Here is a 19094-nt window from a genome sequence, read left to right as displayed (position 1 = left end):
TTTGAATTTTGCAACTTTTGCCTATTTTCGTGAAAACGGGTTGCACTTGTGAATTTTTATCTCAGAACTCAGAAACTATTTGTTATATTGCGTTTATACCCTTTTTATTTTATTGTAGATGGTTCCACCTATTCTAATAACTTTTTAAATTGAAAAATTAATCCTTTGCACTCGACGACTTTTTCGGCCGGGCGAACTGGCAACTGGAGAGCATTGCGCGATTATTAGGCAGGATTCTTACAGCTACTTTGAAATGATTTTATACACAAACAAATTTACATAAATAATATATTTTAATATTTCATACATTTGTACATTTTAAGAAACAAAATCTGTTAAAATTTTATAATCTGTAATTATTTTTAGTGTGATATTTTATAAAACAATCCCCGATGTGCATCCTTGGTTTGTCAGGGCAAGTATCATAGTAATATCTTACTTCGCGTCTTCCGCCAGGTTTACTACGTTCAGAGCAAACCTTACAATCTTTCTTAGCCCCTTTCAATATTACATGTAACTTTCCATTTAGACGGGTCTCATTAAAACTGGTAGTCAACAAAGCTCGATCATCATGTTTATAGGGTTCAAAATCTTTAAAAGTAATAATCCTTTTACCACGACCGTCAAGTTCAGACTAACTAGTTTGCAGTGTTATAAGTATGTTGGAAATAGGCGATGTGTAGGGCACAAAATATCGTTCAAAACTGAGCTTTTTATTTGCTGTCGTCTTTTTATATATTTGGTTATCCTATTGTAAGATGTGAGATGAGAATGTTTGACCCGAGCGATCGTTGAATCAAGTGAGGTGTGAATAAAGAGTGTTTGGGCCGTATGACAGTCGGTTCAAGTGAGGTGCGAATGAAGAGTATTTAGGGAAAAAAGAAAAAATATCAGATGTCTAAGGGTTACGTAGTCCGGATGTTTATCAAGGTGTCGAGGTCCGGAGATTGGTGGTATCGGGTGTGTCACACGATTTTGGATTATTTAGTACATAAAGATATAAGCACGGCATATTGAGCACTATAAAGTACATAAACAGCTAAGGAACCTATCCACGAACTGATACTGCTCTTACAACTTGGGGATACAACGATATTTTATAAAAGCAAATACTGTCACCGCTCGAGTTACCGCATGAAACGCCGTGGCGCCAGAATACACAAACAAATGTATATAAATAATATATTTTAATATTTCATACATTTGTACATTTTAAGAAACAAAATCTGTTAAAATTTTATAATCTGTAATTATTTTTAGTGTGATATTTTATAAAACAATCCCCGATGTGCATCCTTGGTTTGTCAGGGCAAGTATCACAGTAATATCTTACTTCGCGTCTTCCGCCAGGTTTACTACGTTCAGAGCAAACCTTACAATCTTTCTTAGCCCCTTTCAATATTACATGTAACTTTCCATTTAGACGGGTCTCATTAAAACTGGTAGTCAACAAAGCTCGATCATCATGTTTATAGGGTTCAAAATCTTTAAAAGTAATAATCCTTTTACCACGACCGTCAAGTTCAGACTAACTAGTTTGCAGTGTTATAAGTATGTTGGAAATAGGCGATGTGTAGGGCACAAAATATCGTTCAAAACTGAGCTTTTTATTTGCTGTCGTCTTTTTATATATTTGGTTATCCTATTGTAAGATGTGAGATGAGAATGTTTGACCCGAGCGATCGTTGAATCAAGTGAGGTGTGAATAAAGAGTGTTTGGGCCGTATGACAGTCGGTTCAAGTGAGGTGCGAATGAAGAGTATTTAGGGAAAAAAGAAAAAATATCAGATGTCTAAGGGTTACGTAGTCCGGATGTTTATCAAGGTGTCGAGGTCCGGAGATTGGTGGTATCGGGTGTGTCACACGATTTTGGATTATTTAGTACATAAAGATATAAGCACGGCATATTGAGCACTATAAAGTACATAAACAGCTAAGGAACCTATCCACGAACTGATACTGCTCTTACAACTTGGGGATACAACGATATTTTATAAAAGCAAATACTGTCACCGCTCGAGTTACCGCATGAAACGCCGTGGCGCCAGAATTGCGCCTCTCGAGTGCAAAGGGTTAACTTTTTAACCCTTTCGCGACGGCGGAACTAGGCATCAATACGCTACTAATTAGTGCACATCATGAGTGTCTCGCGTTTTTGGAGCTCCCAGTGTATCCGTGTAAAATCTTAGAGAATTCCGTTGGAACAGCAGAGGACTTAAGTATGTATTGGATAAAGGAAATGTTGTTGAGGCCTTGTTCTGTATTTTAAAATAAATCCTGTTGCGTCGTGGACTTTGATCAAATGTTATGACCAGGGGTCTGGCGCAGGTTGTTGATAGTTCTCACTGGTTCGAGGTGGAATGAAACTTGGTTGTTGGGTTAGATGTTTTTTATTAGATGTTTTTCTTTCGGTTCGTTGATGTAGATGTTTGATAGATGATTTGCTTTCGGTTCGTTGATTTAGATGTTTTTTATTAGATGTTTTTCTTTCGGTTCGTTGATGTAGATGTTTGATAGATGATTTGCTTTCGGTTCGTTGAGGTAGATGGTTGATGAATGATTTGCTTTCGGTTCGTTGAGGTACATGGTTGATGAATGATTTGCTTCCGGTTCGTTGAGGTAGATGGTTGATGAATGACTTGCTTTCGGTTCGTTGATAGATGTTTAGTTGAAATTCGGTTATTCTTTTTTTTTGACGATGTGTCTCGTGCACTCGTTGTACTGTTAATGCTCGGTTTTCAGGTGTGCAGATGTATATATAGGAATTAGGTTGGTTCTGATTGGTGGTTGTGTTATGGAGGTGGAAAACGTGGTGTGTTCGGCTATTGGTCGACGAAAACTGTGACCTTTTGGGAGAGCGAATTTGTTGTAAACAAATTCGATCCCCAGTAACGAATGTTTTATGGTCCCGAGTGTTTTTGGGACCTATTGTCGGGGGGTATATTGCTGTCTTCCGAACGTCGGCACCTCGGTCTGGCGACTAAATGTGACTAAGTGGCTTATTACTATAATCCGCCGAACCGAGACTTCGTTGCGTCCTCATCAGGTCGCAACAAATCCAGTAATAAATCTTCACTTTGAGTTGTTGTGGCGACGCGCTTATTGTTAGTCGTCGTTCGTTTATTTCTTCACAAATATTGTGTGCATTATTTCTAATCTTTAAATTCATAAGTTGCATCATTAACAGAATATTTCTATAATCATTAAAAATACTAGCACCAATAAATGCCACAATGTTAACTATTCTTTTGTTACAAAATGTTGTTTTTAAAGCAATTGTCTACTGTACTCGATTAATACAATTAAAAAATGGTACGGTAAGGTAGTTTTCCTAAAATTATGTCAATAAGCAAACGTAAAAAGTCATATTAATGACAAGCAAGTAAACGAAATCTTTCCCTTTTATAGGCGATATTTCCTATATGTGTCAGACGTGAACGTCAGGACGTATGCGTTCAGGCAGGATTTCTTATATGCGTCAGACGTGAGCGTTGTGTCTAGACTACTTCTATTATATTATTTAGAGCAGGCGATTACAGTAACAGTTGAAAATCGCTCGCGTGTGACGCATATATGTATGTATGTAGGAAATCCCGCCTTTACCTAACGTGACCTGCAGTCGTTTTCAGTACTATAATTTCGTCAATTTCTTAAATTTCAAAAAACCCTTCTACCACAGTATTCTACACATGCAAAACTTTAAAAGTGTTACGGCTTACGCTTCTGTCCTCACACGGAGCCGGTATGTCGGTTAATTGATAGGAGGTTGGAACATTCAACGTATGAAAATACGTCGTACTTCAGGTTATGAAGGATCTGAGGACTTTGCGTGTCGTAATGTTCGATATACCTCGAGCAGTAAAAGTATATCTTTGTGAGTATAGATGATTCGTTACTAACGTTACTTAGGAGAAGTTTGGCTGAAATGAGCGAGTCTGTCTTAACAATGCTATATGTATACATACAGGGTGTCTGTTTTATCTTAATATAGCGAAATATCTTTTAAGGAAGTGATGTAAGGAAAAAAATGTTTTAACAAAAGTTGTTTGGTACGAGGGGGAAAATTATGAGATTTAAAAATATTTTATGTACCGGGTATGGTAGGGGAGATTTCGAAGTCAATTTAATTTTTTTTAATGGAATGCTATATTTTTTTATACATAACATGATAGTGTATGTTAAGATGAGTCCAACGAGGTGCGAATAGTCATTTCCTTTCATGGAAGGTTGTAAAATTGCAAAAACCGGGAGCCGGACCACATCACGTTCCTCACAGTCAGAAACGCATGGTGGTCCGGCTCCCGGTTTTTCGCAATTTTACGACCTTCCATGACAGAAAATAACTTTGTTTAGCATTGTTAAGTCAGACTCGCTCATTTCAACCAAACCTCTCCTGAGTAACATTAGTAACGAAACAGCTAAACTCACAAAGATATACCTTTACCGCTCGAGGTATATCTAATATTACGATACGCACAGTCCTCAACCCTTCTACCTATTGGAGAACGACGTAGTAACCTCATGCGTTGAATGTTCCAAGCCTCCTATCAACTAACCGAAATTCTGCTGGGTATAAGGACACAAAGCGTAATCCGTAACAGAATAATTTTACACCCACCCTACTTTCAGCTCCAGATACAGTAAAGATTCTATAAGAATTCTTTCGGTTCTGCGGCATGACTGTACATGGTCTATCCCCACCACAAGGAGGGACCACCCTTGAACCAGGCAAGCAACTAATGTGACACGGCACGGCATTTCCTTATCGCATTCGGTGGCGGCATGTCCGTGAGACAATACTAACAAAACTACAAAAAATTTCATCAAAATATTGGTGAATCAAGGTATTGGTGAAATTTTCTGATTAAAATGATACCAAACACGATATTGTTACAAAACTTGGTTGTGTCGATTGGGCTTGTGAATCTTCCTTTGCCCGCTACGTTCATTTCACTGTTTACATCACAGAATGTAACACCATTTCTCATAACTGTGCCAAAAGGGAACAGTTATCCAGAACTAGAACTGAACCTATCCGGTTATTCTCGAATGGGACTCTTCTACACGATAACTGTTCGTAAGCGGCATTGCCTTTGATCAATTATCGGATAAGAAGAAACGAAATTTGACCTGTGACGAGTTTAAACTCGTATAAAGTATAAGAATACACATAGGAGTTGTTATACTAACGAATTCACTACTCCAGGGCTCTTTACATGCAGTTCGCAAACAGTTTGCGAACAATTATAATTTTCTAATATGTTAAAAATTTTACTAGTCAGCGTTTTTGATGAGTATGTGAAAAAAATTAAAGAGAAAAAGTGATACAATTTTTTGCAAATAATATAACAACGTATGCGAACTTTTTGTGTTTGTATTATTTTTTGGGAAATGAAGATGACACTCAATTTTTTAAATAGAATTTAAATTCTAGTCTATGCTGACTAGTAAATCTGTTAACATTCTGTATAATTATAAATAGGTGCAAGTTGTAGTTTTGTAATTTTTTGTTAGTTTCATTAATTTTAGTAATTCTTTTGAATTTTTTGACCTTTTGTAATTTTTTAATTTTGTATAACTTTGTAATATCCTGTAATTTATTTAATTTCTTATAATTGCTCCTATATTTTTTAATTATGTATCATCTTAGAATTTTCCATAATGTTTTGTAAATCCTTATATGTAATCGTTTTTAGGTGTCTTACATTTAATAGATATAGTAAAGACATAATAAAGTGTGGATGTATGTAAATATGTATTAATTATTTATAGGGAGGGCATAATTATGTGTGTATGTATATAAGTATGCATGTGTGAAATTTCTTATTACGTAACTAAGTGTAAACCGAATTATACCGTGTTTGGTCTCGTTTTAATCAGAAAAATATCATGGATATGTCAGTAAAATTTTTATCAGCAAAACACAAAAAATAAAAAAGTTTATCTTTTGTATTAGCGTTGTCCCACCGATATGTAGGTGTTTGATATTTTAGGACTGGCTCGACTTTCAATACCTCTCTCTTCTTTGTCTGCTGTCTCTTTCTGCGTCCGTCGGTGTCGGTAAAATACAAAGAGTTTGAGAAACCTAGTACCTATTCCGTAGCTCAGAGCCGCTTAACTTCTTGCTCACGAGCAAATTTCCCCTCACGAGGTTACCCCTCTTTGCGACTGAATGGTTTCGCTCGAATTACGGCGCAGAGGGAGGAGGACGCGAGGAGTTCTCCCACCGCAACTCCAGCGACTGCCATTGGTTTATGTTGCACATTCTGCATGTTCGTACCGCATAGTGGAGGAACTTCGGGAGGGGAAATTTACTCGTGAGCAAGAAGTTAAGCGGCTCTGCCGTAGCTGTTCCACAGCGGTCCCGAATTTCGAACTCTTACCGAATCTTTACCGAATTTCTAACACAAGGAATCAAAAAATTATTTCTCTCAAAAATACATAATAGAAAAGTTGTGAACCATAAAAAAAAATATTGTCTAAAAAATATTTAATATCTTGCCTGCGAGCAAGATAACATAGGCGCAGCAATGACGCAGCCTAGTTGTTTCGGCCCAGTTCCTCTCTTCACATTGACGCTTAAACTTAGTCCCTTCCTTCAAACTGTCACAAAAACCTAGTTTCCCCCGATTCACAGGGTCGTTTCGGTCATATTTCTTCCTTCACATTGACGCTGTTGAAACCTAGTCCCTCCCTTCACACTGTCGCTGTCATACGAGCTGTGCTTTTACGTATGTGTGTAGGTTGTGCCTCCCAATTTTCCAAGCATAGCTTATGCATTCGACGGAAAATGTGAAGGCACAGCTTACATTTGTAAGGAGAATTAAGAAATTCACGCGTATTTGATGGAAATGGATTTATTAACTGTTGCGTGGGTTAGCTTGCTTAGATCGTCACCATACGACTTTCTAACCAAGAGTGGCTTTCCGACTAGGAAAGCCCCGTTTTCCCGCCGTTGCCAAATGTGCGTCGCCAAGGGCTCCAAGGGTTGGTTGCCGATGCTCGTGGCGTCGTAGTCTCGGGCCCGATATCGCCTACTCCTATTACTCTAAACATCCGGGCCGGCCGCCCAAATACCCGCCTCGACGGCACCCTCAAATTCTTACACATTCGACGGACAATGTGTACAGATTTTATTTTTTTGTAGGTTATAGAGCATCCCTTGGAGATTAAAATGGCTACGTATGATGTCCAGCAACGAGTAAAACTCATTGAGTTTTTCTATTCCAGTGAAAGATCAATTATTCAAACTCGAGAGAAAATACCGGCAACTTTTTAATGTTAGAGTATCTCCTAGCGATAACATGATTCGGAACCTAATCGCTCGGTTTGAAAGAACTGGATCCGTCGGCGTTCTTCCGAGAAGAGGTCCTAAGCACACTGTGCGCACTGACGCAGCGGTGGAAGCAGAGTGTCCTTGAGGATCCATCTGCCTCCACCCGTCGTCGCGCTCTACTGAGAACTGAAACTGGATTTAAAAATGTTTTCATACAAGATCCAAATGGTGGTCCAAGCTTTACTACCCCAAGATACTCAGCAGCGCCTGCAGTATGCCATTCGATTTCAACACCTAGCCAGAGATAACAACAACTTTTTGAACAACTTGATAATGAGTGATGAGGCCCATTTTCATTTAAACGGGTACATCAACAAGCAAAACTGCAGATTTTGGGGTACTGAGAATCCCAGGGAATTACATCAGCATCAATTGCATCCCCAAAACTGCACTGTTTGGTGCAGTGTTATGGCTGAAAGAGTTATCGGCCCTTATTTCTTTGAAAATGAGAAAGGTCAGCCAGAAAGAATCAACGGGGCCCTGTATAAGGACAATGCTTGAAAATTTTTTACGCCCAGCAGTCGAAGATAATCAGGAGGTATGGTTCCAACAGGATGGAGCTACTGCGCATACTGCCAGGGCGACGATGGACTTCCTGCGAGAAATTTTCGGTGAACGAATAATTTCAAAAAATGCTGAATTTGTTTGGCCTCCACGTTCACCTGATTTGACGACACCAGACTTCTTTTTGTGGGGCTACTTGAAAGAACGGGTTTACGTAAATAAACCTCGAACAATTCAAGAACTTAAGGAGAACATTCGAGCCGAAATCCGACGTTTAGGACCTGAAACCTTGCGTACGCTCATGGAAAATGCTGTGGAAAGAGCCTGTATTTGTGAGCAGGAAAATGGTGGTAATTTGAGGGATGTTGTTTTTCACACATAATACTGCATTACTACATTAATTATATTTCCAAATAAAATAATAAAAAATAAATAAAACGTGTTTGTAAAAGTTATTTTTGTTTTATATCATTCAGTCTTTCAGTGGCCACCCTGTAGTTAGAGAGTAAACTTGTAAAGCTACATATTACTTGTGGTTGTGGAATATAATAAAAGGGACGTCGTCTTGTGTACACGTGCTTTTATTGACAGTTGCAAGTGGAATAGTTACGATACTGCGGTATTCCGATCACACTATAACCAATCACGCGTGCACAATACGCTAGAAACGCTTGTCTAGTGGTGAATAGATCCAAGACATATTGTTAAATTTAGTTTAAATACACCTACAGCACATACTGATACAAAAATAAGAGAAACTTAATTTAGAGATCAGGAATTTAATTTTGCGTTCTGAATCACTTAAAGAAGAATTTTACAATTATCTATTATCATTTCAGGTCCAGCCGGTTTCAACGGCATTGCCAAAACCAGAGCAGTGGCTAGGCAGTATAACCAGCTCGATGCCATCCTCAGTGCAATCTCCTTCGCAAGGGCAAACAAGTCCACGACGAGCGCCGCCGCTTCACGCGAGGGCTCTGTCGCTCGGATCGGCTGGGATGGGACAAGCTACTAGAACTACTTCGTCAGATCCATTCGACGCGGAATGGGCGGAAATCGCAGCGAGAAATCTGCGACAGTCGGGCACGACAAATCCGTTCATAATGCCAAACGTGACGCAAGCGTTTCAGGTGCAATTGTAGCGCCAAGAGTTCGTCAAGAGCGTTATCAAGTACTTCCGTTCGAACACATAGTGACGACTTCATGTCCGTTCGCGCTTCGACCTCTCGCATGATCGGAAGTATTACACTTGAGTCACGCTAACTTGAATCGGATCGCAAAGTTTCGTGCTTCAAGGGGTGATGTTCGAGTGAAGAGTCCGGTCAGGTGACACGGTGGAGCACGGTGTGGTAAGAGATGAGGGGGAGAGAGAGAGAGAGGATAGAGATCTCTATATAACGAGGAAGAAGCAGCGAGGGACGGAGACGTAAATCAATCTCGAAGAGATATTTAGAAGCAATGATGATATAGCTAGCAGCAAATCGGCACAAAACACGTACCCGTAAATATTGTTTAGACATAGTAGTAGATTGCGCACAGAGCCTCTATGACCTCAGAATTGCATAAAAAAGCAGGGAGAATGGGAAAGGAGAAAGTAAACGCGGTTTTAAGACCGCTCGTTTGATCGTGGTAGTAAACGTGGATTATTTAAATATAAAGGGCTCGATCGACGCATTGATCGATCGGGAACACTTTGTTTTAGATGTCGTCGCACTTTATTCGCGGGGGAAGGTAGAATACGTCGCTGGTATCGATAACATATTTAAATGTCTATCACCGAGATACTTAATAAGCAAGGTGTACAATAATCTTGAGTAGTTTAGGCTGAAAACAGTTACCGCCGTTCTGCATGAAAAAGCAAAATTACCACGCACCCAAGATTATACTGCACCAATCAAATGTTTCATCGAAAAAAAGTGTAAAAAAAAAAACAAAAAATGAATAGAAAATACTGTGAAAATAGTTTTGAGGAGTGAAGAGACGAAAGAGATTTGAATGAATTTTGTAGACCTTACCAGGCTTAAGATACTAGGAACGGACAAGGTCTGTTAACAACAAGCGAGAAAAACGTTGATAAAAGAATAGATGAATCTGGAAAAGAAAAGATAAAGAGTTCAAATAATTGGCTAACGTACTGAACATGGCTAACGTGACTAAAACATCAAATGACGGGCTGTGATATACGTGGCGAAGTAGGGCCAGTACTTAAATGCGAGAATAAAATTGAGCGGATGTCATGAAAATTTTGTTCAAGGTTTTCGCCTGAAACGACAAAGAGGAAGAAGCATTTACGAGCTTGGGTAGCACAGAGTCTATTATTTCGTAACCGGCAGAATAACCACACAGAACCTAAAAACACATTACATTCACGCATAAACTTAGGATATTTAAGAGCAAAGAATTAAATGTTGAAATTTCTAGAGTCAGTACGTTCCACGTTATCGTTGTCTAATATCGTACGTATGAGCGAGTCGAACATTTATCGCGATAAACGTGTGTGTCAGGATTGAACGACGTATAGGCGAGAAAAGATGGTTCGCGTGCACGCAACTAGACACACAAAAGGTGCTTCCGCTTAAAAAAAAAACCATATAGTAAGAATTAAATAAATAAAATGTAAAACGATGTTTACGAAGATCGTTTTACAAGTAAACACGACAGCATTGATGTACGGAGTCGCGTTCTCATGTGAACCTTTCTACAATTTGCTCTGCAGCGTTACGTCAGTTGTTAAACGATTATGGAGACACGAGAACGTTTTCCCCATATCTTATGGAGAATGAGAGTATCCTACAGGGTTAATGTTGCATCTTGATGTTTCTCTCTTTCATTTAACAGTAACCGTTTTCAATTTCTCGAAACGTAATTCCCCTTGAAATGTTCAACCCCTTACCGTGTGAATTTTGTTTCACATATAAAAAAACACTTTGAGTTGAAAATGGAAGAGATTAGATGGAATATTCCTAAAGATATTTTTTTTTATCTTTCCTATCTTATTTACTTGCCTTCTTTGTTTCGGACACAGATAAGATATTTTTTGTATTATTTGTATACTCAAGATACATTCAGGAACGTAGATGTATACATAATTTATTATTAAATTAGATAATCGTATCGTATTCTTAGGATAGTAATTCTTTAACAATACTAATAAAATTGATTCTGGCGGCACTTAGTTACTTAATATGTACTTAATTTAACAACATTTTTTATGTCATAGGTCTTTATATTTGCCACGAAAAATTTATAATTTTGTGTAGAGAAATATATGTAATATATCTGCAGTTCAGAAACCAGTAAAAACTTATTTACGTAGCTCATAACTTTTACATATTTTTAACGACAAAGAGCACGATAAATTATTTCGTTCATGGCAGTTTCTTCTTTGTATGTTAATTTTTGTTTACGTCACATGCGATATAGAAAAACGAATTGCAGTAATTTACTTTTGTTTAGAAATAAATATTGAACATTTTCATCATTTTGCGAAGTTTTATACTATTTACAATTATATTAATATTTGAAATTCTATATTACTATAGTTTTCTTTAAACATAATACAACAAATATTTAGCACTATAAATAGTGTCTAAAAGTATAAGTGATTCAAAATTTTCTAAAGACCTAGCAAGGAAAACCATTATAAAATATTAAACGAATATTCTAAATCTATTCTCTCCACCCTTTAAATTTTCTAAAGTTTTAAAATAAAATCATCCTTTAAAAAGATCCATGAATGCGATATTAAACATAGATACGATATGTTACGCCATGTGGTGAGGGGTTAACATCGAACAAAGATAGAAAGAGGCGGGGCGGTATGTCGAAAGATGTCTTGATTGGTGGGAAAGAGGGTACGTGTTCGATCGTCCTTTCGACGAATCGTATGTGTGCGTTGTACATAAATAATAGTTATTTAAAATTGTAATAAGAGAAACGGAGACAAAGCAAAATCAGACAGGTGAAAAGATATAGATAGATAGATAATTAGATAGAGGATGGGGGGAGGGGGGGTGAATTGTGTAAGAAGACACTGTTTACTGAGCCGGCGGTGATCCTAATGCAAGCGAAAATGATTTTCTTCATTGCCGAAGTTTCATTTAGTTGTAATTGTAAATTATTCTTGTAAATAGTTCGGTAGCATTTTTCAGCACAAATCACGTTGCTTCTGCATTTAGGACCATTGTATTCGGTGACGATACTATAGTCTGTTTAAAATGAATTATCTGTTCAAAACTACTTCCATGCATAATGTCATAAGCGGCTTCTTTATTTCCAATCCAAAGCTATGCTTTTCGACTTTGTTCTTAAATGTATTTAAAGTAGAAAGAGCAAGCCAAAAGCAACGCTGTTCAAATTAAACTTCAGAGTTTAAGAAGTTTTTTCCACTTTGACTACGTTATTGTAATGTAAAAACACTACGTTATTTTTATTTATAACAAAAGAACGTTACAGGACGTGCTGTATCTAATAAGTATATATCGAGCTCTCTATTGCTAATAACAGTACGAACAAAGAAATTGAGCTACATAATAGAGGGCAGTACTGGCTTGAAGGCTTCTCTTTCTGTCTGTAACGAACGATAGAAGCAAACGCGAGGCAAAGAGCACAATAGCCGAGTGGAGTGGTGAGAGGCTTGCACTCAATAACTTCGAGCGGCCAATTGATTTTGAACAGACTGTATTGTGTCAGTGAGAGACAGAACACGTAATTAACGCTCGTCATGTTGGAGAATCCAGCCTGATATTGTTCTTGATCGTTTGGCAAGGCTGAGCTTAATCTTTCGAGTCACCTTCTGTCCGTCCGGTAAATCAAAAGCAACAGAAGCGAAACAAATGAATACTGACATGCAAAAAGAAGAAACTAACGAAACGAGCAAGAGATAAAAAAAACAACGTTATTGAGATAGCACAATCGCGATCGCCAAGTATTTACTACAGAACTTGTGTAGACGAGGAAACGTGTAAAAGAGGAAAGGAACGTTGATTGCTCGATGTACTTAAATATTATACGAACGCAGATTCTTTTGCTTTCGTTTTCACATTTTGTTTTCTCTCTGTTTGAAAAACGAATGTAATAAACCGATGTCGAGGGCATCGTGAACCGTTGTCCACGTCAGCATGTGCTCAATTCTTAAAGTTCCCGTAAAAAACGAGCTAAGAGGAATCGTGTGCACAACACAGTGGTGATTCGTTACGTAACATTATCGCCTTAAGTACTTATTGTTTTCTTTTCTCCTCTATTTTTTTATGTTCTTTTCTTCTGTATCGACGTACGTTAATCATTCGTTCAGGTTCACTTGGCTAGGATTGAAATGAAACTGGGAAACGTTTCGGTTGGTTTCTGTTCCCTGGTTAAACATTTTCAATAGTTTATGGAATCGAAATGATCGAATTTTTTTGTAGGTAGTTTATAGTAACGTAGAAGGGACAGAGATCAGTCGCGACACGTTCCAGTGTCTCGTTTCAGCTGAAAGAAACTAGTGTATTTATAATTGGTTAACTCGTTGAATAGAAGCACACAGGGACACTGGAATAAGAAAACAAACAAAATAAAGAAAGAATATATGAACAGGTGCACCGCGTGCCAAATTTGAGAAAAGTGCAACCACGTTGTCTGCGAACTTTTTCGACAGTACATCGTGCACACTTCCATGGTTGTGTTGTACATAATGTCGCCGATCGATTCCTGGATCAATGTACGACTGCGTGTATATTTCGTGAAAGTATCCTTGTTCATTTTACAATGTATCTGCCTCTGTAAAGATACAGTTTATTATAATATCTGTTGTGATTATCAAACGGTTTCTCGTATTCTTTTTATTTTCACCTACATGTAGATGTATAATGTTTCTGTACGGTTTATTTATAAATTAGTAATTCGGAATGGCAAGAGAAGAAAATTAATTTCACTAGCTGATCAAAATAGTGTTTGCGTTTCATTTTATTTTTCTTTATTAACACTCCACGCGTTGTGCAGTGTGAATTCACAAATTCGTTTTTTTCCCCACTACAAGTTAGGAAAACAAATTCTACATTAAGATCTTCAGAAGTCATTATATTTACAAAGATTTAGTACTCGGAACACTGAAATATTTCGAAAACTACAAATGATACAAAAAAATATTTCACACGAAAGTTGTAGAGTATAAAGAACGGCATATTGTTCGCGGGGACAGATAATTTTTTACCTTGCAATGACCTTGAAATGCCCTTTAAAGGTCATGTTTAAGTTTTTAAATGGGAGCGTATATTTTTGATTATGTATTCTTGTAGCTGGCATCGAGACGTTTTCAAAATATTGCATACTTGTGGCTTTTGCATAAATTATTATCGAGATATCAGCGTCCAAGTTTTACATGCCGCCGGGATTAGTGTTGCCCGATGTATCCGGTGTAATAGTGGCGACATGATATGTACATACAACTTGGAAGTTGATATCTCGATAATAATTTACGCAAAAACCACAAGTATACAGTAATTTGAAAATGACTCGATGTCAGCTACAAGAATATATAATCAAAAGTATACGTTTCCATTTAAAAAGTTAAACATGACCTTTTCAAGCTCATAGCAAGGTAAAAAAGAATACTAAAACGGTATATCGCTCTTTATACCCTACAACATTCGTAGTTTTCGAGATATTTCGGTGTCTGAGATAAACCAGACATACTGTATACATAAGTACATACAGACTGATGCGTGGACTGTCATTCCGTTAGCGTTTATATTCGTAAAGAAGATTGTGAAATGTGAGTCCGCTGGTGTTTATTAACAAATAAGCATATTCAGGTAAGTTTCTACTGTTTAACTTCTGTTACTGTCTTACTACAATATTTATTTTCTTGGTAATTATATTTCTTTATGGGCTCATCACTACAACGCGCTGATACAGTGTATTCTTTTACTGCACAATTTTCGTATACAGGATGTCCCGTAACTCCTCGAACACCCGGAAATGGGGGGTTGCTGCGGTGATTCTGAACAACTCTTTCCTTTATCAAAATGTTGGTTGAAGATTCGTTTTTGAATTATTAATGAAAAATACTGGCCAATCAGAGCGCGCGGATGAGTCTCTGTTCTCCCGTCCCTGGGCGCGGGCTCTACGCGCGCTCAGATTGGCCAGTGTTTTTCGTTAATAATTCAAAAACGAAGCTTCAACCTACATTTTAATAAAGGAAAAAGTTGTTCAGAGTCACCCCAGCAACCCCCCATTTCTGGATGTTCGAAGAGTTACGGAACACCCTGTATGTGGAATATACTCGGATTTGTGATTGAGGTTCGGAAAAGTGTATTTAAAATAATAATAGTAATAGTTTATTAACACAAGTAAAGAAATAAAATTAAAATCAAATGCCGACGTTAATTATACACTATCCTCTTCTTTTTTGGCAGCAATTATATTTGTTAGGATGTGCTCGTGGTAGTTGCAAAACAACTTTCGAGCTTTGTCGGTTTTGCACGTGGTGTGCCGACTAAGTTTACTAGGTTCGTTTTTCGAAGGACCACCTCCGTGTTTAGGAGGACAAACAACTATTACTATTGACTGATTTCTCAAGAACGACTCGTAGCGTGGTGAAATGAATTCTGTCTATCTTCTCAGCGAAAGGTCCCACGACACCTCCCAGCGAGGACGCATCGCGGGGGTGAGGCCCTCGGATAGGCTGAAGACATTTTTCGATAGTGGTGGAAAAGGGTGGCTGGCAAAAACCATTGGTTAAAATCATAGGTGGGAAAACTACACGAAAATGCCACCCCCGAGACCATAGGTCACTCTCAGGTACCAAGCGTACCCTTGAGTGACGCATGAGGGAACTCCGAGTGTCTCGAACAATGACCGTAGCAGACAATAACGTTAAGACGCGCTTCGGCTCTGGTGACCATATGGATGCAAAAAATGTACAAATTAAAAAAGCCAAGATTCTAAGTCGAAAACAAGGTAATAAAAGGTGAAAGCAAGTTCTTAGATTGAAAGACTACGATTGCCGTGGTGTCATAAAATTACTGCTGCTACGAAACGAGCGAGGAATTTTCAGACCCGCGTCTGGAAACGTGCTAATCCTAATGACTTAACAATATTTAATAATGGATTTTTGCCCATTCTTAAAGTATTATCAGTAATGGTGGTAACAATTGGTGAAGAAACTGAAATGTATGTGAACTATTGGAACAAAATTCCTATCAATCGCTCGGCACAACGTATAAGTGAATTCACTAAAAAAGGCAGAACTGATCGGAAAGAAGAAAAGACAGCTGAACAACATTTGTTTCAAGAAGAGGAAGGTCCCCTCTATGGCCCTGGACTAGCAAAATAATGATATATAAAGTTATCCCTATGTAAATTGCACTCAAAGCTTTAAACGCGGTTTTCTCGAAACCATGTTTTCTGAAATGGTTGCCACTATCTGGCAAAAACTACAAAACCAATCGAACTCAAATTTTGCACATGTCTTCAGAACATGTGTGGCTATGGTCGGTAGTAGAATTATGCCAAAATATATATTTTTCTTATTTTTAGAGTCTCTGAAATACGAAATCTGTTATAATGAAGAACATAGAGCTTCTCGAAAATCCTTCAAATCATGTATTTTGCTTTGATAACTTTTTTACTAGTTTTCAACTGGACTTGGTTAGAGGGCGTGTATGAGGAAGCGTGTTTTTGTGAGAGGTGCGGAAATAAACAGAGAGTTATTGTAAAAAAAAGGAAAGAGACTTTGAAAACGAGGGAATAAGAAGTAAGGACAGGTAATGTAGTAGAGATATAAATAAGAAAATAGGGTAAAGAATATAGAATATATAAGTAAATAAGAAAATAGGAAAAGTGAGGTTAGGTACAAAAGCGTAGAATACTCATACTTATTGTAAGTGGATAGATAAGGGAAAAAAGAAAAGCGGTAAAGTATTAATATAGAAATTAGTAGAAATACAAGTAGCAATAAGTTTAATATAACTTAGTTAAGTAGGTTAGAAATAGCAGGTTATAGATTAGAAAGGAATGGAAGACATGGGAAACAAGGAAATAGAAGGTGAGGCACCAGGCACACCATGCAAAGAAAAAAGAAAAAGAGGAAGGCCTTCGAAGGAAGGATACAGGAGCAGGGAAAGGTCAAGTAATAGAACAATGATGGAACAATGGAGTGGGTTCACAGGGAAAGAAGATAAGGCAGAAGAAATAGATATAGTGGAGTCAACCCCAAAAAGAGCAGATAAGAAGACAACCCCCCAAAGAGAGGGAAGAGGCGAAGGAAGGGAAGAAAAGGAGCTGTCAAAAGAAACTGTAGGCATAATAGTAAGTAGAATAGAAGACATAAGATTAGAAATAGTACAAGGAAGACAGGGGCTAGAAAGGGAAATAAAGAAAGAAATAAATGGGCTGGCATAAAGGATAGAAAGTATAGAGGAAAGATGGAAGAGAAAAGAAGAAGAGTTATGTAGGAAAATGGAGGAAGTAATACAAAATATAAAGGAGAAAGAAGAAAAAGAAAATGAAGGAAAGAGTAAAGAAAGAGAAAAACTAATATAAAACATCTTAGAAAAAGTAGAACAAAGGCTAGAGAAAGATAGAACGAATGAAGGGGAAGTAAAACAAGGGGAGAGGACGAAGGAGATGTGGGGAGAAATGAGAAAGATGAAAAGGAGGTTGGAAGAACAAGAAAGGAAGGAGAGGAAAAATAAAATAGTAATAAGAGGTCTCAAAATAAGAAACAACGAGGCAAAAAGAAAAGTGGAAGAATTCATGGAAGAGGAATTTGACATAAAAAAAGGAGTAAGTATGGTGCAAACAAGAGGAAGGGGAGAGGAAAGCAAGCTGATAATAGTAGAAATGAAAGACTGGGAAACAAAAAGTGATGAAGAAGAAAAAGAAATTGGGAGGGAAAAGTATATACATAGATGATGATCTGACAGAGGAAGAAAGAAGAGTGCAGAGAGAACTAAGGGAGAGAAGCAAAGGTAGGATATAAGAAAATTTATATACAAGGGAGATGCTATATTTGGAATAGTGAGAAGGAAGAAATAGAAGAAAGGGAGGATTTTCAGAAGAGGTTCCACAGTGCAAAAGAGCTACAAACAAAAGAAAAACAAGGCAACAAGAGAGAACAAGAGGCACACAAAAGGAAGTAGTAAAGGGAGGGAGGAAAATAGAAAGGGGAGGATTGAAAGAGGAGGATAGTAAAAGAGGGAAGTTATTATTCTGGAACGTGGCAGGATTGGAAAGGAAGGATAAGGATTTTTGGAACTATGTGAAAAAACACGACTATATAGGAATAACAGAGACATGGGTAGATCACAAAGGATGGGAAAGGTTAAAAGGGAAACTTCCAGAGGGATTCACGTGGAGCTGCTAAACAGCAAAGAAAGAAAAGAAGAAAGGAAGGGCACGAGGAGGAATCATCACAGGAATTAAAGAGGGATGGGAAGGGATAGAAGAGATAAGTGATAGTGAAGGTCTAGTAGGAAGAAGAGTAAAAATAGAAGGGGAGACATGGAGCATCTACACAGTATACTCAAACAAAGAGATGAGTAGAATAGCTAAAGAAATCAATGAGAAATTGGAGCAGGCAAAAGAGGAGGTAATAATAATTGGAGGGGATTTTAACGCTAGAATAGGAAGGGAAGGGAAATTATATGGTGGAGAACTGGAAAAGGAACAGGAAAAAAGAAAATCGAAAGACAAAGTAACAAATGGTGAGGGAGAGAGACTGTTAAAGATGGTAGCGGAGAGAGGGTGGCATATACTCAATGGAAATATGGAAGGAGACGAGAAGGGGGAATTCACGTACATAGAGAAAAGAGGAGAAACAGTTATTGATTATGTTATAACCAACACAATAGGCTTCGACAAAATAGAAAACTTTCAGGTTGGAAGCAGAATAGATTCAGACCATCAACCTCTAAATATGATAGTTAAAACTAAAGGAGGAAATAGAGTAGAGGAAAATGAACAAAAGATAAGGGAAAATGTGTATTGGAAACCAGAAAGTATAGAGCGCTACAAAGAAGCAACGAAGGATAGAATTTTTGAAAAAGAGGAAAATGTAAATAAGAAGTGGCAGAAGCTGGAAACAGCGGTAAAAGAAAATATAGAGACAAGGAGAATACTAGTGAAGAAATAGACAATAGGACAGAAATATTGGTGGGACAGGGAATGTACCAAAGAAAAAAGAAAAGTGGGGAGATGATACAAAAATGGAGACAAGGAAAAATAAGGAAAGAAGAATATTTGCAAAAGAAAGCGGAGTTCAGAGAACTTTGCG

General features: G+C 37.7%; 1 protein-coding gene across 1 annotated transcript in view; it reads left to right on the top strand.

Annotated features, from left to right (window-relative positions):
- Positions 1–8982, top strand: part of LOC108577217 (protein numb homolog) — a 323128-nt gene extending 314146 nt beyond the window's left edge. Inside the window, exon 10 of the mRNA XM_017940352.1 lies at positions 8680–8982. Coding sequence (XP_017795841.1) covers positions 8680–8982 — 303 coding nt within the window. The remainder of the gene's footprint in view (positions 1–8679) is intronic.
- The last annotated feature ends 10112 nt before the right edge of the window (positions 8983–19094 follow it).

This window comes from Habropoda laboriosa, unplaced genomic scaffold (assembly GCF_001263275.1).
Source record: "Habropoda laboriosa isolate 0110345459 unplaced genomic scaffold, ASM126327v1 scaffold50, whole genome shotgun sequence".
Taxonomy (NCBI): domain Eukaryota; kingdom Metazoa; phylum Arthropoda; class Insecta; order Hymenoptera; family Apidae; genus Habropoda; species Habropoda laboriosa.
This window is presented reverse-complemented; position numbering and strand designations above follow the sequence as displayed.